The sequence below is a fragment of the Takifugu rubripes genome, chromosome 20 (genome assembly GCF_901000725.2).
Source record: "Takifugu rubripes chromosome 20, fTakRub1.2, whole genome shotgun sequence".
NCBI classification, from domain to species: Eukaryota; Metazoa; Chordata; class Actinopteri; order Tetraodontiformes; family Tetraodontidae; genus Takifugu; species Takifugu rubripes.
Window position 1 is genome coordinate 8632711 of NC_042304.1, and position 19541 is coordinate 8652251.

Consider the following 19541-nt stretch of genomic DNA (forward strand, 5'->3'; position numbering starts at 1 on the left):
GTGTTCCTGATTCTTGTGTTTGTGGCTACCCCTGGTGGAGGATATCCTGCTTCATTGGAGACGTGTGGGTCACAGTTCAGACTGGAAATGCACGTCTTAGTTTATTATAGTAGCAGTAATCATAAAAATAAAACATATCAGTGACTACGTGTCATCTCATCTCGTGATCATCAGGATTATTTCTTTATATCCCTTTACTGTAAATGTCTCATTTAAACGCAAATGCACAAACACACATACATATATTTGTTTTCCTTGCTTTTTGGGGACTTTCATCGATATAATACATAACCCAGCTCCCTACCTTAATCCCAAATATCCCAATTTGCCCCTACCCTTAACCTAAACCTGATTCTGATCTGAACCTTAAAACCTTAAAAAGTTTCAATCCTCTAACAGTCCTTTTAAGTTGTGGGGACCAGTTTAAATGACCCCACATTGCTGCAAAATGAGTATTTTGGTACTCAATATGTAGCAAATAAAAGGACATACACAATACACAGACAATTCTAATGACCTTTTTCAGGTTATTTTATAAAACTGTTTACTTGATATACATGATACATGATACTGCATTTACCTACAAATCACTACTGGTGTGTTCTCACACACAGCCGAGCCCTCCGAGGTTCAACATCCTGGCCACATGATGAATGGAATCATAAATACTTTGGCATAGTTCGATGATGCACTGAGACGCTCAACTGTACACGAACGGAGACATTTGTTCACCAAGGGACGTGGTCACGTCCAGGTGGAACCCCTCCCAGGTTCTCCCTGGAGTTCGCCCGTCTAACAGTCGGAAACATCAGGTCAAATCCTGTATCATCTATGTACGTGAGTGAAGGTATATAAGTCACGAAAAAGCTTCGTGTTGATACACATGAATCTGTATGATTAATATCACTGCACTCGCTTATCTCCTTTTTTCTGCTAAGTTCACGAGTAGTAATATAGCAGAAGGAGACACTTTTAGGCAAATAACAGTATGAGCCATTATTTTTTAAAAAACAATACATTATATCTTACAAGGAAAAAACTCCTCTGTGGAGGCTGATGAATGTCTAAAGCCATTAAAAGATGTATTGCTGCCAAAGTCTGGTCCCAGAGAGACGGATCATGTAGATAAAGACACGGGATGACTGGAAAAATCAGCTAGCTTCATCACGCAGAGGTGACGAGTTGCTGGAAGTTTACTTGGCCTGTGAAGAATAGAAAGACGTTTGGGAATGACGACAAGACAAGCTGACAAAATAAATACAGCTCAGTTGTGAGCAACTTACTTATGACTACTGGCTATTTAAAACAGTCCATCACTCCAAATTAAGAACTTCCCAGTTGTGCTTTTTGTCCTGACGGTGATAAATAAACAAGGATTCAGGATTAAACCTCAACATTTTGGAGGTGACCATCGTGTGTTCTCTTCATGCTTCTGGACAGTCATCACAATATACTGTACAGTCCATGTACAGCATAACTTTAACTTTCTTCAAACTATGTAAAATCTGCTGCCCTGACTCTGGTTGAAACAAACAGAGGTCGAAGGTCACGGGACTAACTTGAGGGATCATCTAAAGGAAAGCTGTTTTGGTACCGCTCGGGTTCAGGGATGAACTGAGGACATGTTGGGCTCAGGGATTTTAAAATTTTGATTTTCTTTAGGTCAAAGGTCAAGGTCACTGCAACTGAACGTTCACAGGTTTTAAATGTAAACCTCAACTAGAATTAGGCCTAAATGCCAGCATTGACTCAAGGTCAAAGCTGGAGGTCGTGGTGATCTTAAATCATGCAAATAAATGATCTCAGATTGAGTTTTTATTCCGTTTCATTTTGATTTTTAATTATTATTTTAAACAACATGCTGACTCTGGGCCAATGCCATTTGATTTTAAGTTATAAATAAGTTAAAAAAAAACAACAACAATCATTTATCTCTGTCATGGCCATCTGTTTTGTGCCATTTGTTTGCGTTGGGGGGGGGTGTGGTGGATCGGCGTTACACCTGCAGCTGGTTGTCAATCAACGCTCTTCAGAAGCTGCTGCCTTCTGCTCACCAGCGTCGGACCGTTTCCTCTGCTTTGTGGTAAATGCAGGTCAGTGTCTTCTCGTGACTCGTACCTTCGCGTAACTTTCTCTGAGGGGCGACCTGCACTTCACGCACCTCACTGTTCACCAGGCAGTGCACTGCAACCTTAGTTCGGTTAAAGCCTTGTTGAAACGCTGTCAGCTGTGTGCTCATGGGTCCAGCCGGAGCTGCGTACTTAACAATCTACCATTTACACAACCATGAAAAACACTCGTGCCTCCATCTTGACCCACCACTGTAGTCTGCAAATTACATTTCTTTTATCCTCCTGACAGCTACTCAGCCAGCGTATTATCATTTGTTCCTTGTTAATCATAGATCATAGATTCTCTCTGACCTCGGTCATGACAGGGAGGTTGTCGTACGGCTGCAGCCACATGGTTCGGTGGGCCTTGGTTCTCTGCCTCTGCAGGAGCTTTCTCAGCAGCCTCTTTACCTTCCGGTCTCTGGGGTCTGCACATTTCACCGCCTTCTTTGTGTAAAGACTGTTGAGGTGGCACAATTACAATACAGGAACAGAAAGAGGGGAGAGAAAGGAGGAACAATCCTAAATTTTAATCTGATGAAAGCAAAGATCTGGCAATTGAATGGAGAGCTACAAACATGTCTGCCAGGTGTATAAAAAAAAAAAAAAAAGGCCAAGCTGTGATCAATCGTCAGAGCTTTTGGATGCACTCAAACAGAGGAGATCAAAAGAAGGCATGTAATGACCACAAAAGAACTGTTTTTGTTAACTGGACCACAAGAAGAATCCGCCTTCTTAGTTCTCCCGCTACATCAAACTTGTCTGATCTGCTGGAAACAATAGGTGTCTCCATGCAGATGAGTTTACTTAACTAAGCCCTCCTGTGCTGACTGTGTAGCTGTGGCAGAGCTCAGGCAATCACCGCGCCTCGCTCACTCGCCACAACAAGTCCTGGAAGGATAACAGTGTGTGGTGTCTCTGCCCTCCTCTAACAAGAAGCATATTTTCCATGCCTACAGATTGCTCCGTGCTTTTTAGCTCCAGGAGCGGATAGTTGGAATACTTGCATGATGGCTTGTATACTGCAGTCGGGCCCCTCCGTCTGCACTTCAAACCGCAGCACATCTTTGGTACGCACCTTACCCTGGGAGTACAACATGCAGCACTGGACATCCTTCTGCATCTGCACACCTTTACCTTGGAGAGGACAGAGAAACAAGAGGTGAATTTATCTTTGAGTGGAAGGAGAGGTATCCTGGTGTAAGCTTTTCCAGGGAGAATGTGTGCCTGTCCTCTAGTTTTACACACACACACCCACACACACACACACACACACACACACACAGAAGAATGTCTTAGGAATTACAATGGCATCCCATTGCACTGCAAAACATAATACCATGGCAGGGTACAGAGAAAGTGAGACAAGCAAGGTGTGTGTGTGTGTGTGCGCGCGGAGGGTGTGACAAGATGCCTTTTCATCCACACTAAATGTGTCAAAGTGTGATGGCAGCAGCAGTGGAGCTTTATGGTTCCAGATGGTTTGCAGACGGTCCTCAGGTGCACATCAGCACACTTCCTGTGCTTCCAGCACAAAGATCCAAGCGACAGCATCACGCAGAACGAGCCCTGACGCCGTCTCCAGGGCTGATGCTTGCCCTGCTCCTGTGTTTACATCCGTCTCTCCCTCTCTGTTGCCGCTGTCCCTCCTCTCTCCTTGTCATCGACATCGCTCTCTTTGCTACACTGTCCACCTGCAGGGAAACTGTGCAACACACACACACGCACACACGCATGCACACGCACATGCAGTTAGTGTGGTTGTGTCCTACCTTCCACAGATGCCAGGAGAATAACAGTCAGAGAGATAACAGTCAACATCTGCAGCATGACCATGATGAGGCTGGCAGAGAGGAGGATAATCTACTGTCACCTCCTTCTATGGCTGCCTCTCTTATATTAACTCCCTCCCTCTCTTTATACCTCCCTGCCCACCTCTCACTCACTCACTCACTCACTTCCACCACCTCGTTTTCTATCGTACCGTCTTTTCCCTCCCACCCTCTGTTTATCCACTTTTAGTCCTTCTCACGCTCAGCCGAGTTCTCTCCCTCATCCTGGTTTTCTTTCACGCTCCTCTCACCTCTCACTCGTTCCTCTGTGCGTGTCAAAGCTTGATATCTCCTCCTTTGTTGTATCTCTTCATTTGTCTCCACCAGAACTGAAACAGACTTAATGACGAAGCTTCCTTTTTGTCGAATCTTTATTTGAGCCTCATCGGTTCTGATCCATATTTAATGAATTAAGCCTGGGTAATTAAGGGAAGGATGTAACGTCTGGGTCTCTGACATACACATGGATCCTTCAGTTTTGTTCTCTATAATATTACACATAAAAGGTCAGATTTGTTGTTGAAATGTATTTAAAACTAAACTGTCTGTAAAACCAGGCTTTTATTAAGAATGACCTGGACACTTGGCAGACCTCAGCCTAATGAGAGAAACCAGATCAGAATCCCCAAAGATGTTCACTTTTATAGCCTGATTTTCTTTTATTTTTTTAAGCATTTCCCTCCCAACTTTGCAGGCTTTTGTCACATATTTCTACAGTGGCCACAATTTGAGGAATGTCCTTTCTTTATCTTGGAATTTGGCAAATATTCCAGCAGGGTTTGTTCACTGGCGTCTTGTTGTCAAAAATGCTTCCTCTTTGTTTTTAAACTGGTCAAATTGATTTTCATTCAAACCTTGCGGTGCTGTTTGTCCGAAGCAGTTTCCAGTTATACATGTCATAATTTATCTTTAAACATTTTGGACATTCCTTTGTTTATCCCATTTATTCAATTTACAGAAGAAATGGAATTTAAAACAGATCCCTGCTTATTGTATTTTTACTCCGTCAATTTTTCTTTGCTTTGTTCTTTCAGTGATTTGGCTCACGCTAATGCACCAACGTCACCACGTAGATGTAATCAATGTGGTCAATAAAGTGATTCAGATTCTTGAAAAACATGTCTTTAGAGCCACTCCCTGTCTGCCTCAAAAAACCTACAAAGAATTATTTCCAAAAATCACAAGAGAACGACGGAGCCTCGATGTAGACTGGAGACGTCTCAACCAAAATCCGGTCAGAGGCTCTGAGACACAAGCAACCGTTTCATGTTCAGGAGGATTTCCTTTAAAATAAATTTATAAATGAATTAAATGCTGAATCGTTGACTTCAGGTCACACAATGTTCCACAGCATTCTTAATCAGGACAGGTCGCCAGTCCATCACAGGACACACAAGTCGCTCACACACTCACACTTAGGAGCATGTTGGAGTCTGTGGTCGACCTGTTGAGGATGTTTGTGGACTGTAGGATGGAAAGTAGAGGAAAATCGGAGGAGACCATGTAACTCCTGTATAGGCCCGAGCCTGGACTCAGGCCCAGGTTCCTCTTCCTGGGAGACAATTGTGATATCTGCTGCACCAACAAGACGGAGGTTCCTTCCCACCTCCTAAAATAACGCCAGGCGCTACTTTGGGCTTCACACAACCGGTTCAATAGAATAACCTCTAGCGTGAGTTTTCTTTCTAAGTTCTTTGCTGAATTGCAGCCATTCAAATCATTCAGCATAGTTTGGACTTTGTTTTGGCCACTAGGTGGCGCTTTTTCAAGTAACTCAGTCAGATCAAACTCTTTACTTGGGACCAATTGCACATTTAAGGCTGTTAATTTGAGTGTAATGGTAAAATCAGCTATTTTCAGGAATATTCACTTGTAGCATATTAATAGTAGGCCGACCGTTAATGGTGGTCTCGCCCGTGATATCCAGACGGCTGGAAATAAAATGTTCAGAGCAGAAAGTTGCTTTGTTGATTTGTTGTAGCGCCACACAGTGAACATCTCCCCATATAGTTCATGGCTGAAAATTAAGAGAGAAGTTGACAAGTTCCCTTTATGATCTACATCACAATAGTTCTCTTGATTTGTGGCCTGGGGATGTTTTTAAGGGCTGTTTACGAGCTGGTTTAGTGATAAATGCCTGTAGAGCTCAAAAGAATTAAAAGAAATCTGCATAAACCTGGGAATGAAATGTGGCATTTCTTGGGGCTGCATTTAATCCTGTTCTGCTACAGTTAATGTTGGATTTTGGGGGAAAACATTTGAGTTATTTCTTTTGGATGAACATCAAAGTTAGGCTTTTATAGCTGGTGGTTAAGATAGCTGAAAAAGCCTTCGCTATCATTTCCATTCTGATTTATATGCTGGAAAAAGCCTGTAGCCATTTAGCTGCAAAAAGAACAAAGAAGAATGATTTCATTTTTACATGACTTGCTAACTGTCTCACTAAAACCTCTCGGGTGGTTCTGTGGAATGATCTTGGAGTAATTTTGAAAGGAACATTGCTGTATTTTTATGAGGCATGGCTAAATAAAAACACAAATTTTAGGCTACAAATAAAACCAATACATCACACCTCATTAACCTAAATGCTTTGAACACGTTGCACACCAGGAAGAAGGCAGATCTAACAGCACATCATGCCTGCCCGGCAGGAAACACGGCTTCACACACTAATGTGGGAAATGCTACTGACGCAGCTCACGAGGATCAAATAATACGGGCCCGCCCAGGTTCCTGTGGTGGCACCGACCCGAACCCTGGACAAATTATCGATGTAATCAGACAGAGAGCCAACAGTCCTCTGCGGGCATACTGTACAATCCAGGCCATTAATGTGAAAATATGCAGTCATTATGGGATGAACTTTGGACAAAACAGCGTGTGTGTGTGTGTGTGTGTGTGTGTGTGTGTGTGTGTGTGTGTGTGTGTGTGTGTGTGTGTGTGTGTGTGTGCGTCCGTGTGCAGGGTGGAGTTAACTGTTCAAGAAACCAGCTTGGAATGTCAGCTGCAATAACATACCTTCCACATGACTACAGGCTGCGAACCAGAAACGTTTTCATAACTTTTCAGTAATTAAAATCTCCTTTTTTCCTGTGCGAACTGACAAATTCATGTGCGTCTCTGGTCCAACTAAAAGAAAATGGAATGAATGTCTAAGAGGTGTGAAGGAAAGATCCTTTGGATGCGACAGGGAAAGGGAACTGGTCCCAACTTGCAACATGAATTTAAGTAAATTAGGAAGTATTAGCATCTTTTTTCTGTGACTCCTCCTGGTTATGGGGGGAGCTGCTGCCTATCCCAACTGTATCCATCTGGGGCCTGCAAGAGAGGGGCGTAACCTGTCGAGTGGGTGGACCGTGTCACCCCTGTGTCATGCCCAGTGAACAGGCTTCTTAAAGGGATATGAGCCCAAATGGGCAGCTGTGCCAACATTAATGTTGTGCTGACATTTCTTTATTCTCAGAAACCTTTGTTGTCCATTCATTTTACATGAGATGTAAATTTCCTCTCAATGACAACAGCAGTAAAATCATCCTTCAGTACTCATCACAACTGTTAGGTATTGGTGACAGCAGTTTCCTTCTGAATGAAGCCTTATTGCATGTGCATGTAAAGTTATTATATCAGTCAGTAATGGTTGTGCTGTCACATATTCTTACATCCACCATTTTATTAGTGTTTCTTTCTGCTATAGTCAACCAACGTCTCTTCCCTCCTGTAAAACTGGCAAACCTTCTTCCATGTCTGAGGAAATAGATGGAACACATGCTAACAAATGTCCATCAATTGTACATTTTAAATCCATAGCAGAGAATTTTTTTAAATTTTATTTTTTTTGAGAAACAGGCTTTGGAAAGGGCAAAAGAAAAAAGCAGCCCTGCCCTTGCTGTTGAGACAAAGATATATTTTCAGTTAAAATCAGATAAAGAAAGAACAAACAAACAAGCCTTGGCCTCTGTTTTCCCAATAACGTTTAATATTGTGGAGACAAAGACATAGATTACTTTCTTAGTGCATCACCCCGGGTAATAATACAAATATGTGTAGCAATTGAGAAAGTCTGTTACATTTATTAAATGGAATCTGCTGGCTCTTACAGTACGATCTGCCATTGCTTTTCTCTGGATTTTTGAGATCTTGTGTTTATGTATCACTTTTGCTTTTGGGCTCATTTGACATCTCGCGGGGTTCGACGTGATTTATACAGGTGCACGCCCACGCCCCCCTCTACAGGCGGCAGGCAGACCCCAATTACTCGTTTATCCCGGGATTCTACTCGGTAAGAAGAGGAAATACACGCTGCAATGAGACAACACGTAGTTATTTTATTCTCAAATAACTAGTTATTTTATTCTCAAATAACTGCCCTGAAATGTCTTAATTAGTGTATAAATGGCTCCACCAGTGTCACCTTTAAGTTGCTGAGCTGAATTAAGTAGGATCCCACTTCCTGGTGCGCACCTGGCTGTATTTCTACCTTCTTTTAATTGTGGCTGTACCAAACATGAATCCAGTCTTTTGTGCTCAGACAAAGAATGGCTGAATGGCTGGCAGCACAAGGCTCCACGATTTCATTTAAGATTTCCTCACTGGAATGTCTTTATTAACAGTGGAAATAAAATGATGTCCAATACCTCGACATGTGATTATATTTTATTAGAAATGAGCCCTCCGTGCTCCTCTGTGCCAGCCGGGCATTCCTCAGCAGGGAGTTGACTGGTGCGCTCCTGGAAGCAAACATCCGTGCTTCTCACCGCTCTGTTTCATTACCCTACGAAACTTTAAACCCAGAAAATCATCTTAAACACACCAGAGACATTTATTTTGAAAGTCCCCCTAGCAAAAAGCTGCAGGGCTCTTGACTGGGCCTGAAGTATGAAAGCAGGAGCTTTGGATGTGTTTAACTGACACTGCCAGGAAGAACAACACACGTCTCTGGTCCAATACAGTAAATTCCTGGTGATACAAACCTCTGTGATCTTCTCAGCTTCCAAACAAAATCACTGGCTTTATTTTACTGCTTCCACGTCCAAGAAAGATAAAGGTTTATTACTGATCTGAGACATCATGTAAAAATAAGCGTGACAATTAAATAAAATATGGAATTACAGTTCACACGGGCAAAAGATGGTCATTGGTGCTGTTGTTTAGTCTTTTATAATTGCCACAGTCAGATATTCATGGAGGTTTTGAATGTCCCGTCACCCCGACAAACCTCCTGCAATTGGTGTAAAAAGCTGGGATGTTGCTTCTTGACAGCAGTTGTTTGGCTGCTTTTCCAAGATTATTCAGCTCCGTCAGAAATGCATTTAATTCTCCGATAAGAGCAAAGAGATCCGCTTGGACCTCTCCTGAAGCTTCTTCCTTGAGTGTTTTCAGTCCGCCCTGGCAGGTTGTGAACATTAAAAGCTGTTGAAGTCAGAAACATTGCAGCGCTCCCGTTTCCTCTGTGTCAGCTTCTAAAATGGTCGGCTTAAACAAAAACTGCCATGAGATAGGAGAGAACACTCCCGATATGAATAAGAGGCCAGCAGTGGAACCACAAAGATCAGGGATTTCAGCCGCTGCTGGTAGAGATGCAGCTCCTGCATTTGATATGTGAATAAGACAAAAGAAAGACTGTAGCTAAATGGACAGATGATGCAACATAGCACCCTATAGACTGGGCACATACATCAGATGTGTGGAAACAGCTAGAGGAAGCCGAAACAGTAACAGTAGTATTAAAAAAGCTCATTTCAAGGGCACTTTAGATTTAAAGACATTAATGGGTCACAGGAAAAACTGTTTTGTTTAAAGCCTCAGACTGCTCAGCTTCAGGGGAACTCCAACAGGAAGCATCTGTAGGCAGCAGGAATTCATCATCATCATTTACTGTCTTTCCTTTTGTCATAACTTTGTTATACTTGGAGAAAATGTTCCAGGCTGCAGCTCTTGTCATCGACTGCAGATGAAGGAGAATGTGGTCTGGCGCTACATCCTGGCAGTGGTCACAGTGTTGCTGCCCGTCTGGCGGCCTCTTTAAACAGCTTTCACTTTTGACCCTTCTCTCTGGCGGATTTGGAATACCATTCAGGATGCTCAAAGTCTGGGATGGGATGGATTCTTTGGCAAACCTCATGGCAGCGATGGACCAGTGTGGGATGACGTGTGCTCGGTCCGTGAAGAAAGCGCAACCAGAAGCTGAGGATATTGAGAACATGAGTCATGGAGACGGGAAATCTGAGGCTGGGATGACATTCTGGCTTCGCCCAAACAAGATGGTCATACAGATAATCTGCCAGCAGCAGAGGAAGTGGAAGAACTCTCACATCCTCGCCGACATCGAGTGGTGGATTCAGAACCTGAAGATGGAAAGATGAAGACCTTCGTCCTCAGCTGAGGTTGGAGAGATGTCCATGTCCAGGACTACCTGGTGACCAGCACGTCTCTAATTAACAGCAACCTTCTGGGACCATGAATGATCAACTTGATTAGTAACATGTGCTTCAGAGCTACATACGTCTTTAGGAGGAAGACACAAGTTCATAACAGTTCTCAGAGGAACAGGAAACGAGCGACCAACTCCCAGCTGAATTAAACATTTCAACATAAGTTACACCAGTTTTGCTCACTTTAAAATTTCACTTTCATTTGGCAAATCCATTCCAACTGTTCTTTTTAATGGCTGGTAACCCTAAAATCTCAACCGGGTCAGGACCCTGGACAGCTCCCTCACGCCCGACGCCGAGTTTAATGTGGCCTAACTGAGGTGGGGGTGCTAAGGAGAGTGCAGGGATACGTTCCGCTGTGTTCTGGTTCTGCCTGAATCTCCCTTTAGAAGCATCTGATCTCATTTATTGCTACTTCAGTTGCGCAGACGGTCTTTCACCATCTTATTTGCAGGTCACATAAATGCCACTTAAAAATGAACTTGCAGCTTGGAACATCTCAGGATCGTGTTTAAAACAGGTTCAGCAGAAGAGCTGGGCAGGACTTTCCAAAAGATGATAAATGGAAACAAACACATTAAATATATCATTATACTCTAAAGTGGGAACAAACAAGGAAATATATATTCAAATAAGTCTTGCCATCTAATTTGAAAAAAATAACTTATACTTAATCTAAACCCAAGTTCACTTTAATAATTCAGTCCAATAAAGTTAGACAATTACGTGCTTATAAGAAATTTATTGCATTGTGCAGTAATATCTCACAAATATTTACACATTTACACCTTTCTATTCCAGTCAATTAAGTATGAAAATCCAACACTGTAGAAAAGCTCTTACAAATTCAAGAGAATGACTTAAAAAAAAGGTTATTGTCACAAATTGTGTCCTTGGTTGCTGACATCCAACATTCTCTGTCCCAGAAGGAAAATTTAATCTAGTGTCCCTACAAAAGAAGAATAAATACACATTTATAAAATCTGTGAACAGGTCAATATATCATACAGTTACACTCAGATTCATTTCACTTCAAGTTAGTAATAATTAAAAAAAAAAAAAATTACCTTCGAGAAATGCAAATTCATCTATGGCCTCTATTGCGTTGTCTAAAATGGGGAGAAACCAAAGAAACATCAATTTGACTACATCTAAACTCTTTCACAATTCACAGTGGCATTAGCTGTAACCTGCTACATTAAATGTTTCTCATTTATTTCTAATGTTACAGGATAAGAAATAGAAACTACTGTATGTCGTTGTCATTTGTGTGTGCTGCCCTCTTGTGGCATCATGACGCCCAGTTGTTCTTCACAAGCATTCCAAACTGCACTTTATATACATATTTACCTAAATCTTTCCTCTGCAAAGTTTTCCTCTTCCCTTGCTGAGCATAAACCAGGGCATCTTTGGCAATCATTTCAACAAATAATTCCTGCAAGAGAGAAAAAAAAAACATTTGTTCACACCTTTCGGAGGTAAGGCTTTATATCTTCTTAACATTGACGGGCCTGATTATCTCAATTATCACTGCAAGTCAGCACATTTAAAATAACATGAATAGGGACATAAATAGGAGGGAGGAAGTGGGAAGGGATAAGAGGAGAAAGAAAAGTGCTGTTAGGAAGAGCTTTTTGAAGGAAGCGGTGGTCGCCCCAGCTCAGACAGAGCTCAGGAGGTCACTGCACTATCATGGAGCAAAGTGTGAGACTAGTCTGGATCACCATGACGCTTTGGACCAGCAGTAGCTTGGGCTCCAACAAGACTGATCAACTCAGAGGGCACCGATCCAGCTGGTACTCTGTAGGTCAGCATAAATGGCTTCAACCCAATGTGGCAGCAACAGCTAGTCAGTGGAGCTCTATCTGCAGTGGGGCTTTGTAGGCCTGCTTTGGTTGGTTGAAAACCAGACACACCGCCGCATTCTGGACCATCTGAAGCAGCTCCACACACACATCATAATACCCGTTCGGAGGGCATTGCAGGAGTCAGACCCCCGTGGCTTGTACCAGCACCTGGGTGGCGTGTTGGGTCCTTTTTCTGATGTTGAATAAGGCAAAGTGGCGAGGCCAGGAAACTGAGGCTACATCAGAAGGTCAGTTGATCATCAGTCATGACTGCTAACATCTCGAGCAGCCTTAGTAGAGACAAGTTTACAATTTTGGTTTCAATGTGATGCTGAATAGATCGGTCGGCCAGGAAAACCAGGAACTCAGTTTTACTAAAGTTGAAGGCAGTGACCCAAAAAAACATTTTCCAACATACATCACTGGCATATTTGACATCTTTAACACCATTAACAGGCCATTGAACGAGGGCTAAGTTAGTACTGTAGCGCTGTTGACTATTTTAGCCTTGCTAGGGGTGTTTTACCGTAGCTTTTGCGATAATGAACACGGATTCCTGGCTGGCAAGTGACACGTCTGGATCTGTCTTCATCAGCGCCTTGATGCGGGCCAGCGGGAGTTTTGACAGACGGCTGTGTGATGCGGTGGCTGCGGGGCCTGTGTGCGGCTGCTGACCGCTCTCCTCCTCCGTCTCGGCCCCGCGGTTCTCATCCTCGCTCCCACTCCGGTTAGTATCGAGCTCCGTGGGGTTAACCGATGTCACCAATGTTGTCGCCATTCTCTTTCTTTATACAAAGATGCTAATTTCTAAAATAAACAAAAGAAATACAACTGTTTACCAGCTACATGTCACAAATGACAACATTAGCTGGAGCGATCACGCATGTGCTTCCGGTCTTTCAGGGAGACGCCTGTGCTGATTGGTCGGACGGGCAACAGGAAGTCCCGCCTATTCGTGTCCCGCCAACTATTTCCTCAAAGACGATTGGCCAGATTGTTATGTCGTCGCTCACTATTGGCTCGATCCCGCGCCATTCAGAGTGACGATTGAGGGCGAAGTACACGGAGAGATGCTTATTATTCAGTAAAGTATGTTCTATGCATGTTATATGTATATTGGCCAGTAATGAATTTACTTAAGCAATTTACTGAAGTATATCAACATTGAACTAAGTAAGATGTAGAATGAAATGGATGCAAGTCCAGAAACGAAACTGTAGGAATTAACTCAAACCAGGAGATGGCAGAAATGCAACAAAAAGGCGCAAACTGCCATTAAACTTAGTTAATAGATTTCATACTTAAGTTATACAAGACCGTAAAATGGGATACTGTAGTGATTCACAGCTTCAGCCTATAAATGACATGAATGATTCGCTCAACCTCAACATTAATCTCTGTATTTTGCATGGATTTGAAGAGCATAAATACTAAACTATAAGTTAACAATAATTCAGAATGACATAAGAAAACATCCAATAGTTTTCTCTAACCTTATCTATCTGAAATCTAACAACTCTTTAAGTCTATTCTATTAAGTATGTATGCAGCATTAACGTAGTTTTAGGATGTGTCAGGTAACACAAGGACCAGTCCACAAATACTGTGTGTTAATAGGATTGAGAGGACAGATTTACTCCTCTGGCAGTTCATTCATTTCAGTCACGGTCATCTCTTAAATCCACGGGAACAGACATGAAGGACCCACAGCTCAGAGGTAAATTCATTTTCTTTTATCTACACTCTTGGTTATTTTATAGATCTTAGAATTTATAATGTATTATCTGATAACCTGGAACACCTTATGTCCAAAAACTCCATTGTTAAAGTGGTTACTTTGAAACTGATGACATACATGGTTGCCCAAGGAAAAACTATCCTTATAATGATTGTGAAGATTCGCAAAGTCAGCTCTCATTGTTGTTCATATGCTATCTCACTTTGATGTGTGGGAGGAAATACGTTGACTAGTTTTACAAGGAAATGTGCTGAGACCTGAGAAATGTGTGTATTGCTTCCAGAACTGCTGAAAAACAGGAACTTCTGATATATCCTGCATTTGTCACAGTTTTGAAAATCAGTTTTGAAAATGATTTAATCTTGAGCTTTAAAGCTCATAAGATGACAAAGGCAGCTCCACTTTCTTTTACATGTGATGTAAAGAAATATGAGTAACTTCAAATAAGCCTGACATCCATCACCGTTTATTTTTGTATATATTTCCCAAGAGGGCAAATTAACTGAGATGCAGGTTAATGTTGTAAAAGAGGCCAGAAGCGCTAACGCCTGTAGACAAAGTTAGCTTGCATGGAGGTAAATCTTCTTATCCCGGGGTGCTATTTATGTGACTCTTTAATTAGCTGGTCTAAAAGTAAAATCTAAAAACACACATCTGATGTGACAGTAACTGTTGTTGGATCAATTTTTTTTATACTTCGTCATGTTTTGTGTTAAGTATTATGCTTGTATCTTTGTCATAGTAAGTCCAGTAGAAATATACATTGCCTAATGGGAGTTTCTTTATTTTCTGTGTTTGTGTGTTTGTATTTATGTATACAGTATATATGAAAATTACATATACATATAATTTTTATTTTCTTAAGCACTCAAAAGTTGCCTCTGGTCAAAGGAGAAGGTGAGCAAAAACTCCCAGGATGAGTCTTTAAAGGTGGAGATGTCAACCAAGCCCCCATCCCCCCGGCCCGTACGTGCCATCCCACAGATGAGTGAAGAGGAGCGGACGAAGCAGTCGCCTTTTGAGAGACTCCTCTATGACATGACCCACAACGAGCGGGTCGTCAACGAGCTGGTGCTCGGGAGGAGGGTTGGCTTCTATGAGCTGCGTGGAGAGATCGGCCAGGGCAATTTCTCCACGGTCAGGCTGGGCATCCACGCCCTGATGAAAGGTCAGGTCACATCCACGTACCCTTCATTGTCTGTTCCTTTAGAACTCAACTAATTGTTGAAGTTAAATTCACGCTCTTTCTCACAAGAACGAGCTGTTAGAATGTCATATAATCCAGTGATCAAGTCTTCGTCCTTACTTTGACCTCTCACCATGTAATCCTGACATGTAAACCTCCCCCACTCTTTTATCAGAGAGGGTAGCCGTCAAAATCATGGACAAGCAGCGCCTGGACAAAAGGGGCCAAACGATGATGTCGTCTGAGATCAGTTGCATGGAGAAGCTGTGCCACCCAAACATAGTTCGGCTTTACGAGGTGCTGGAGAGCAGCAGGAAGCTGTACCTGATGATGGAGTATGGCAGCGGTGGAGACCTGTTCTCCAGGATCACCACCAGGGGGAAGCTGAACGACCTGGAGACCAAGATGATGTTTGCACAGATCGTCTCTGCTGTCACGCACATGGTGAGTTTGGGTGTCTCAGTCGTCACCCAGCGTGCACCACCGGCCTCATGCTGGATTATTGCGACCTACCACAAAAACTACATAAAATAAACATCAGATGGCTTCAATCTGGAAATGCTGTAATGTGATACGGTGTGGGAGCTTTCTTGGTTTGCAGTGGACAGGAAATGAGAGTAGGCAGGAACAATTCCTGGAAAAGCATTAATCCGGGGATCATTTGATTGTGTGACTAAGGTCTCAACCTCCATCATTGCTTAATTCTCCATGGAAAAAAGACCAAAAAGTGCTTTATTTCCTAGGAATCCAGAAATAGAAAGTAGAATCTCCACACAATGCTGATGGATGATATCCAGATTACCTCTCACTGTGTGAAAGCAACGTTTCTCTGCTGCTGAAAGTGGATCAAGTTTGAACAAATGCATCTGCAGGTACTTCAGGAGGCTGCACGGATGCAAACACTCGCTACATTTTTCTTTTCACTGTTGGGAAATATTGCATCATTCACGTCCTCGACTCTTTCGCAACTCTGGATGTGGTGTGTGAAAGTGGAAGGAGAGAGTTTCTCGTAAATCTGAGAACGGGGCCAGATTTGATGTTGAAAAGATGTCCTAGTGTGTTCGAGACCTTCAGAGACCAAAAACAACTGAAGGAAATGGAACGTTTACAACGACCCCTTGTGCCGTTTGCTAGCTGAAGCAGTTTCACATCCAGCTCCCACGGTGAAATCCACAACCAGATTACGCTGTACAGCTTGTGTTGTAATGAATCAAACTCAGCATAAATGCAGCTACAGGATCTTTCAGAGGAATCAGACACAACAGCAGAATGGATCTGAGCCTGGAGCAGAAGATGAGGGCGTCCGAAGACTCATCAGTTTGACTTTGGACATTAGAGTTGTTATTTTGCATAACATTTCCATTCCACACTAAGTTTTTGTCTTTTAACATTTCAGCATGACAACAACATCGTCCACAGAGACCTGAAGGCGGAGAACATCTTCTACACCACCAGCTACTGCATCAAGGTTGGCGATTTCGGCTTCAGCACCGAGAGCGCCCCCAACGACCTCCTCACCAATTTCTGCGGCTCGCCGCCGTACGCCGCTCCCGAGCTGTTTAAGGAGAAAGGTTACAGCGGGCAGTTTTCAGACATCTGGGCTTTAGGCATCCTCCTGTACTTCATGGCGACGGCCACTATGCCGTTTCATGGGGACAGCATGGGCAGGCTGAAGCGCTGCATTCTTCAGGGAGCCTACAGAATACCCGACTACGTGTCCAATCCGTGCCAGCTGGTCATCAAAGGCATGCTGCGGCTGGTGCCGGCCGATCGCTCCTCTCTCAGACAGATTACAGACAGTTCTTGGCTGAAGGGGATCCAGTACCCCTGTCCCTACACCGTGTTGCCCCTGACCCCAGCCCACTTGGCTCAGGACAGCCAGGTTCTGTGTGTGGAGGAGAAGGAAGTGAAGGACTTGCTGTCGGATCAGGGAATTGTGGCCATTCATTTCCAAAACAATCCCTGTTTGGACTGTCGGAGCCCGCTGACGGGGACCTACCGGATCCTTCTCCACCGAGTCCAGAAGAGGCGTTCGGTGGAGGCTCTTGGTTACTCGGCCCTCCACCCCGATGAGTTTGGCGGTCAGAAAAAGTGGTGTGTGACCTCTATGGGGATACACACTCCCTCAGCTGTCTGTGCCGTGTTGTGATATAAATCACATCGATTGACTGCAACACACACACACACACACACACACACACACACACACACACACACACACACACACACACACACAGATTTTACCATTTTAAGTAAGTAGACTCAGGGTACATCACCAGCAACGTAATCTCACCGGCATGACGCCGATCAATCAGCCTTTGCGGCGAGCAGCAAACCTCTTATCCGGTACGAACAGTAATTCTACCGACCTAATCCCAGGTCACAGGTAATCCACTCAGAACATGCTAGGCCCCACAGACGCAAGCATCCGTCTTCAGCCACCTAAAATAGCTCTATTTATTTGTGTTTTATACAACTTGCCAGACATGCCTTCAGTTTGTTTGAAGAACGTATGCGATTGTCTCGAAAGCCTCTCTGTACAGAACATGAGAGTTGTTCAGATGTGACCCCAGGTCTGCCAGTACTGTTGTAGATGATTCACTGACCTCATACGGACACTAAATATATCAGCAAACAGTAATTAAAGCCAGTAAAATTTGATTTCCCTTTAAATCCCCTTTAGTCTCTTGAGCCTGTCAGAACTTTATCTGTCTTACTGTACAAATAAATCACCACGGGGACATTTATTTGCCTCTTGAGTATCTCCGTGTGACTGTGTGAAGCCAGATACTGAAAACGTTTCACAGCGCTGCAACCATCCCTCCATCTTCTGTTCAGCTTCTTATTCCTGACCAGGGTCACGGAGGTGCTGGAGTCCATCCTGGGAGGAATAAACCCTGGATTGGTCACCAGGAACATTGGAGAAACTCTAATCTCCATGGAGAATGTTTACTTTTGTCCGTGCCGGGGGTTTGGATTTCTAAGAGCCTGTCCTTACTACTGCTGCTGGGAAAAGTGGCTGTTTTTCCTTTCAAGTTTCGGACAGTTGCAAGTGCGGGGCCATCCCAGAAATTTGTTGTGTTTGTAGATTGCAGCAGCAATGGCGATCTTTACACAGATGTGGAGAGGCTTGTTAATGTCACAGGTGCTCTGTTTTTGTGGTCTGCATCCACAAACGCAGACTAAACTGACCAAACAGGTCATTTATTTGTTGGGAGTCATTAACTAGCATAACTCAGAAAAACAAGAGCTCAGCTCCGACAGGTGTGCAGCTCTTGCACAAACATGAACGTGACTCCAGGATCTTGTGTCAATGACACTGTTTTCACTCAAATTTGATTTTATAACGTTTGACAGCTTTTGGCTGTTTCTAAAACGCTTCTCTTTTCAAGTACCGTCTTCATAAAACCAGAGGTTTCTTATTTCAGTATTGGTTTGTTTGTCTGTTAGTAAGCAGGATTACGCAGTCATGGAACTATTTTATTTATTTATTTTCCGACCACAAATGGAGCTCAGCCCAAATCAAATCCTTAAATCCCATTTAAACTGCAAGATTATTTTCTACCTTTTTGGTCCAGACAATTGTCCTTTTTAAAAACATTTTCAACTCCAGCGTCAATGTTCGAGCAACAGTCGAGAAGTTAATGTGTTCTCCCAGTGCCTGAGTGGGGCTTCTCCAGTTACTCCAGTTTCCCCCAACAGACCAAAAACATGAACTTTAGATTGATTGGGAACTATAAATGACCCCCACAGTGTGCCTGAGTGGGTGTAATCACCATGACGATCTGTTGGGATAGAGTAGGGTTGTGACCCTGATTAGGAACAAGTGGTGCTGACCAGATGGATGAATGGATCAGGAAGTTTAAGGTGAGAACATGGAATAACTTCAAGCTGAGTGGGGTTGCGTAATAGTCTCCACTGTGTCATATGGATCATGTCCTTGTTTTGAGACTGCAGGACAACTGCCAATCTAACGGCAGCGGCTCCAAACTTAAGCTCATGTTCTCTGACGGTGGACCTGCCGAATTGCAAGTGGATCGCAGCAGCACATGAAATCATCTTCCATTTCCCAAACTGCAGCTGGGATTTAATGACCAGAAGGAAAGAAATGAGGCGTAAATATCCTCAAACGAAACACATTTTCTTGGTCATTAACTCAACTAGAAACATCATCTTGCAGGTATGCGCCACATGGTGAGGATGGCTCGCAGAGGCTTGACAATGAAGCCTACCTGAGGAGGAGGAGGAGGAGGAGGAGGAGGAGGAGGAGGAGGAGGAGGAATTCCTGAGTGGAACCGTCTGTGGTACACAGCCAGCAGCAGCAGTGTCTTTCTTCACATTAACTGGGTCATTATTTTCACGCCAGTGATCAGAAATAAAAGGGGCAGCTGAGCGA

The 19541-nt window shown here is 43.3% G+C and overlaps 3 protein-coding genes and 1 long non-coding RNA gene across 6 annotated transcripts; 2 read left to right on the forward strand and 2 right to left on the reverse strand.

Annotated features, from left to right (window-relative positions):
* Positions 1-75: 75 nt before the first annotated feature.
* On the reverse strand, positions 76-4003 carry ccl44 (chemokine (C-C motif) ligand 44). The gene is made up of 5 exons (XM_011614784.2): positions 3884-4003; positions 3119-3248; positions 2424-2571; positions 1284-1352; positions 76-1202 (listed from the first exon to the last, which is right to left on the reverse strand). The coding sequence occupies exons 1-4, from the start codon at positions 3945-3947 to the stop codon at positions 1314-1316; spliced, it is 381 nt and encodes a 126-aa protein (XP_011613086.1). The 5' UTR covers positions 3948-4003; the 3' UTR covers positions 76-1202; positions 1284-1313.
* LOC115246452 (uncharacterized) lies at positions 1982-5060 on the forward strand. The gene is made up of 3 exons (XR_965376.2): positions 1982-2093; positions 3071-3273; positions 4978-5060. It is a non-coding gene; the product is annotated as an uncharacterized lncRNA (long non-coding RNA).
* A 6036-nt stretch (positions 5061-11096) lies between these two features.
* On the reverse strand, positions 11097-13029 carry pole4 (polymerase (DNA-directed), epsilon 4, accessory subunit). Its single transcript, XM_003974147.3, has 4 exons — positions 12748-13029; positions 11725-11809; positions 11442-11483; positions 11097-11323 (listed from the first exon to the last, which is right to left on the reverse strand). Exons 1-4 carry the CDS (start codon positions 12997-12999, stop codon positions 11310-11312), a joined length of 393 nt encoding a protein of 130 aa, XP_003974196.1. The 5' UTR covers positions 13000-13029; the 3' UTR covers positions 11097-11309.
* A 122-nt stretch (positions 13030-13151) lies between these two features.
* Positions 13152-17906, forward strand: LOC101066828 (serine/threonine-protein kinase NIM1). 3 transcript variants are annotated; one of them, XM_029828684.1, is made up of 5 exons: positions 13152-13310; positions 13839-13938; positions 14825-15127; positions 15321-15589; positions 16542-17906. In XM_029828684.1, the coding sequence occupies exons 2-5, from the start codon at positions 13917-13919 to the stop codon at positions 17292-17294; spliced, it is 1347 nt and encodes a 448-aa protein (XP_029684544.1). In that variant the 5' UTR covers positions 13152-13310; positions 13839-13916; the 3' UTR covers positions 17295-17906. The 3 variants fall into 3 exon arrangements, with proteins under 3 accessions (XP_029684544.1, XP_029684545.1, XP_029684546.1); XM_029828685.1 differs by having other exon boundaries at positions 13870-13938; XM_029828686.1 differs by having other exon boundaries at positions 13915-13938.
* The last annotated feature ends 1635 nt before the right edge of the window (positions 17907-19541 follow it).

Coding starts and splice junctions, on each gene's coding strand:
- LOC101066828 (XM_029828684.1), top strand. CDS start 13,917: ATGAAGGACCCACAGCTCAGAG. Junction 13,939..14,824: donor GAAGGACCCACAGCTCAGAG/GTAAATTCATTT, acceptor TATTTTCTTAAG/CACTCAAAAGTTGCCTCTGG. Junction 15,590..16,541: donor TCTCTGCTGTCACGCACATG/GTGAGTTTGGGT, acceptor TTAACATTTCAG/CATGACAACAACATCGTCCA.
- pole4 (XM_003974147.3), bottom strand. CDS start 12,999: ATGGCGACAACATTGGTGACATCGGTTAACCCCACGGAGCTCGATACT. Junction 11,810..12,747: donor TCATTATCGCAAAAGCTACG/GTAAAACACCCC, acceptor TCTCTCTTGCAG/GAATTATTTGTTGAAATGAT. Junction 11,484..11,724: donor TTTGCAGAGGAAAGATTTAG/GTAAATATGTAT, acceptor TCCCCATTTTAG/ACAACGCAATAGAGGCCATA.
- ccl44 (XM_011614784.2), bottom strand. CDS start 3,947: ATGGTCATGCTGCAGATGTTGACTGTTATCTCTCTGACTGTTATTCTC. Junction 3,249..3,883: donor TCTCCTGGCATCTGTGGAAG/GTAGGACACAAC, acceptor GTCCTCTCCAAG/GTAAAGGTGTGCAGATGCAG. Junction 1,353..2,423: donor ACCTCCCTGTCATGACCGAG/GTCAGAGAGAAT, acceptor TATCACCGTCAG/GACAAAAAGCACAACTGGGA.